Source organism: Fistularia commersonii, chromosome 3, assembly GCF_037954325.1.
Source record: "Fistularia commersonii isolate RoL2024-O1a breed Wild chromosome 3, RoL_Fcom_v1.0, whole genome shotgun sequence".
Taxonomy (NCBI): Eukaryota; Metazoa; Chordata; class Actinopteri; order Syngnathiformes; family Fistulariidae; genus Fistularia; species Fistularia commersonii.
In genome coordinates, this window is record NC_141286.1 from 14,422,732 (window position 1) to 14,427,340 (window position 4,609).

The 4,609-nt window shown below is 39.7% G+C and overlaps 1 protein-coding gene across 1 annotated transcript; it reads right to left on the reverse strand.

Moving 5' to 3' along the window:
* Positions 1 to 2,061: 2,061 nt before the first annotated feature.
* LOC147235618 (ubiquitin carboxyl-terminal hydrolase 10-A-like) lies at positions 2,062 to 4,330 on the reverse strand. Its single transcript, XM_086140247.1, has 7 exons — positions 4,275 to 4,330; positions 3,708 to 3,810; positions 3,530 to 3,606; positions 3,332 to 3,440; positions 2,950 to 3,010; positions 2,719 to 2,867; positions 2,062 to 2,076 (listed from the first exon to the last, which is right to left on the reverse strand). The coding sequence occupies exons 1-7, from the start codon at positions 4,328 to 4,330 to the stop codon at positions 2,062 to 2,064; spliced, it is 570 nt and encodes a 189-aa protein (XP_085996373.1).
* Between the last annotated feature and the right edge of the window lie 279 nt (positions 4,331 to 4,609).

The following is a 4,609-nucleotide window of genomic DNA, read 5'->3' on the forward strand; positions in this document are numbered from 1 at the left end:
AAAAGTGAATTCTGTGAAATAAATATTCTGTATTTTTTGATGGGTTTTTGGCTTATCATCTTGAATAACATGAACTAACAATTCTGCATGTAAAACCAGTTAGCCTTATGGCAGCTAGCCATCCACTTTTGCAACAAAAATTTTGATGTTTTCAAAGTTGTAGTTTTCAACTAGTCTATTTAAACTGCAGTATTTGGGTAAAAGCTCTGTATCTGAACAGATTTACATTACCAAAAGAACAAAAGAGTTTGTTGGAGGACAAACATTTTTAATATCAGTCACTGGGAGAAATGAGGTCTGCTGGAACACTAGTAGTTTTCGCCATTTCACTGATGACAGCAAACAAAACTATACTGTAAGCTACTTTAAACTTTCTTCAGCCAAACTTTTTTCTTTCATGGATTGGTGTTACTTTATCACCACCTGAATTAACAACCAGGTATTCATGGTTGTATTTCTTGAGCCTGCTGGGCCAGCTAAAACCTTCCATGTGTCTTTTCACAAGCACAAACAGAAATATGCAATGTGACGAGCCACCAGTGCTTGTGCTAAGCTAGGCTAAACCCGCCCCCCTCCCCCCGAACCTTACCCCCCTCCGTCAGTTCCCCTTCGGCGCCGTCAGGCAGATCACCAAGAACACAATCTGTTGCCGTGCCGACCGGCTGCCAGCGCCTGAATAAATCATCCATCTCTGCTGGAGGTGAATCTGTTTGATTTCATGTGTGACCCAAATAAGTTGTGTGTGTCTGGTTTTGCAGTGATGGGAGGAAACGTGTGTGTTTGGATATACGTAAACACAACTCAGCGTCAAGACTCATGTCTTGCACACACAAACATGGGGTGTTTTCTGTGACCCGTCCAAGTGGAGAGGATGATCGAAGCTACTAGTAAATGGCTTTTTGGAAAATACTGTGGGTTTAATTAGTGTTTAATGTCTCTCTGTGATGTCCTCAATTTACATAAGGCAACAATTTGGCAATATTTGATGAAGCTGAAGTACTGTTGATATTATTGCTTTGCTTACAAGCCCCATTGTCATTTGTGAACACAAAAATAATAATAGCTGGTATAGGCTCCAACAACCAGTTTGGAGAATGAATAATAGAGACTGAAAAACAATGAAAGACAATACTTATAGTAGTTGAAGTAGTAGTGGTACACTTTATTTGCAGCTTTCACACAAGAACAAAATTGGTTTATGTAGAAATGACATGACAGGTGAGAGAGAAAATGTTAACCTTTAGAAATGCGATACTATGCGATATGGATTCGAGATATTAAACCCTGTAATTGTTGTTTCATCTGAAAATGCCGCTACGTCTTATTTAACAATGTATTTAACTGACATGATAAAGCAAATCTCTGTCACTAGCTTAAGAATATATTTCTAACATAATGAGAAATTTGAAAAGGAAGGACCATGCACACATTGCGGATTTTGGCTACCTGAGACACACATACCCACACACACACTGTAATAGTACTAGAGTTACCTAAAACCTAGCAAAGAAGGATCAAGGTGATTCAGTGTGCAATAGAAAATTATCAAGACATTAAAACAAAGTAAAAAAGGTAAGAAATGCCCTGCAACACTGAAAATAATATTTCTGTCATCATACATTTATATATTTCATATTTAAGGGGCCTTGCGGCATGAGTTTTAAATGTCTCAAACAAATGAAATATTAACATTTAATATCATTTTCACTTTTGAGTGACTGCCCTGTGATCGACAGGCAACTGATCCAGGGTGTACCCTGCCTCTTGCACAATGACAGCTGGAACAGACTCCATCATCCCCATGATCCTTTGTTCAGGATGAGTGGTATATAATGGATGGATGGACCTTTGAGCGTCTTTCAATGTGATGCTTAAACTTCCTCTGAGGATGTTACAAATTAAGTTAGTCTCTACAGCTAGTAGATACAGATGCTCTCAGGATCTTTTGGGGTTATGGACGTAAATGGATTGTAAAAATCCTTATTTACCTATTTTACAAAAATAACTTGTTATACAAAAAACAACAAATTAAAATCAAATATGAGCATTGACATAATTTCTTTAAGTCTCAAAACTCTAAAATATAAACATTTGAGGTCACTTTAAGTTTAGAGTATCCTTTATAACAGCTTGAATCCCTGACTCTTCATATTACAACAATATATTTTGACTTCTCTGCACCTAATGTGTCATTCTTTTGTACCAACAAATGGCATCAAAACCTTATCAGACAGATCAGTAACAACCACCTGAGAATATGTTTTAAAAACTGTCAAAAATGTTTTGGATTATTTGATGTCTGTTTCAAAACTTTAACCCGAATATAAATGAAATTGGCTGAAAAATTGAGTAAAAAATATTGGAAAGTAACCGTGAAATTAACACAAATACTTTGGACTAACAGTTTAACGAAACCAATGTTATGGAAATGGGGACTTTTTCTGAATATACACAAATTATTTCACCGCATTGACCAACAGAGGGAACAGAAAGCCACACAAATTTTTGAAATTTAGCCACTGCAATATGAGATTCGCATTTATAAACATTGGCTTGACTATTAAGTCCTGTCAGACTTTGACCCTGGATGATTTGACTGACCATTTATAGTGTGGATGACTTTTATCTATATTGGTCAGATTAGTAACGCTCTATCACATGGTGTTTAAAAAGTGGATCCTCGGCTTCAGGGCAGGCGAGAACATGTTGTCCTCCTACCTGTCGCTTGAGAAACAGGATGTAGGCAGTGTGCTGACGCTGCCTGACCACACGAGAGCCTCTGCTCTCAAACACAAGTGCGTCATCGTAGGTTAACCAGCGGTTGTTGAGTTGACGTTCGGCATTGATCCCATCACTGATGTAGTGGCCTGACAGGAGAACGTGCTGTGCTATTTTGAAACTCAAATGAAGAAACCATATTGCTACAGATCGAATGGAGGTTGGTCTCACCGCTTGTGGTGGTGCAGCCCATGTGGTTGATGATGCTCACAAGGTTGTAGCTGGCGCTGCCCTGAAGTGACACGTGACAAAATTGTATACATTCACCCTAATCAACTACCCATCCAGACTAAAGGTGGAAATCATCGGTAACAGACAGCATCAAAATTGCAAACAATTACTTGGAGCCTTTATATAACTAGAGACAAGTAGAGATTAATTGAAAGAGAAAAAATGTAAGTGCGTAAAAAAAATTAAAGCTGAAAGAAACACCAGTATATGCATTTTTTATAGAAAAATGCATATGCACACCCTCCTCCCCAGATAGGAAATTTTCATATCCTATCTGCTCTTTTCCATGAAGCAATGAGCCAGAGATGCTTTTTACTGTCACCTGATTGGAGGGCACGTCTAGGTTCCTGAGGATGGACACGTTGTCATGGAGCTTCATTAGCTGGTTGGACGATGTGAACCTGAAGCGCTTTAGATGGAGGACCAGCACTCTTTGAAAAAACAACGACAAAACAAACACATTAACTACACTGGAGGAACTCAGATTATGTCCGGTATTGGGGAATGCGACTTCATTGACCTTGGCAGGGTGCTGAAGGTCAAGCGCAGGCTCGACACATCTCCTCCACACTTGCAGGTAAACTCCAATGGTTTCTCCTGCAACGGGGAACGGAGCTCACATGTTGTCACTTCAGCCATGCCACCATTTGCACAATAAAAAACCAATACACAACAAACAAATAGAGTGCGCCTGTGACCTTCAGGTAGTCCTGCAACATCTGCTCCACGGTCCCACCGAGTGGTACCAAGTCCAGGGACAGACTGGTGAAGTCCTCCTGTCTGCTGGATTCAGAACCACAGCTACGGACAAACAAACAGGTGGGCATCATCAACACACAATCTGTTTGTTGTGTCCAAGGTTACGTTTTGGCTTGTGGTTGATGTCGTTGCTCATTTTTCCTTACCTTCAAACTTCACGTTTGGTGCTGAACCTTATATTCAAGCATCTGGCTTTGTTTTGTTGTTTGCAGTGAAGCACCTAACTCTGTCTAACATTGCAGGTTTTAGTCTATTTATTTTGTGGAAGGGACCAAGTTCCTTCCACAAAGTCCAAGTACAAGTCCAAAATAATGAGGCTAGATTTGAGCTCCTTGGTTTTGTTTGTTTTTTTCATTTTGATGTATACATTTAATTGAATATCCTGTTGTTTTTTTATAGCTTTCATTTATGCCTGTATTTGTTTTAGCTTATATATAAGTTCTAGTCTAGTCTAATGTTCTGGGTTTTCACTTGCTTTTATATATTTACATGATAGCTGAACAGACTGCTTTAGCTCCTCAGACTTGTCCACACCACACAAACGTCTAAATTTTGGCACCATGACCGTGACACTGATCACTCGGCGAAGAACAAAATAGTATTCATCACAGCCACCATGGAATACTGGCAACCATCTTGAAGTGTGAACATAAAGAGTTGGCATATTGTACCTTTTACAAGTCCTTGTGCTCTCCATTTTAAACACCAGGTGCTCTTCCACAGGGCAGCTGAAGGATTGGCCTATGTTGGCTGCTGCCGTCTGAAGTGAAGGGCCAAGACCCCTCATCTGAGCCAGGACTGAGGTGAGGAATTCATGCGCATCCTGCAGAAGGACAAAACA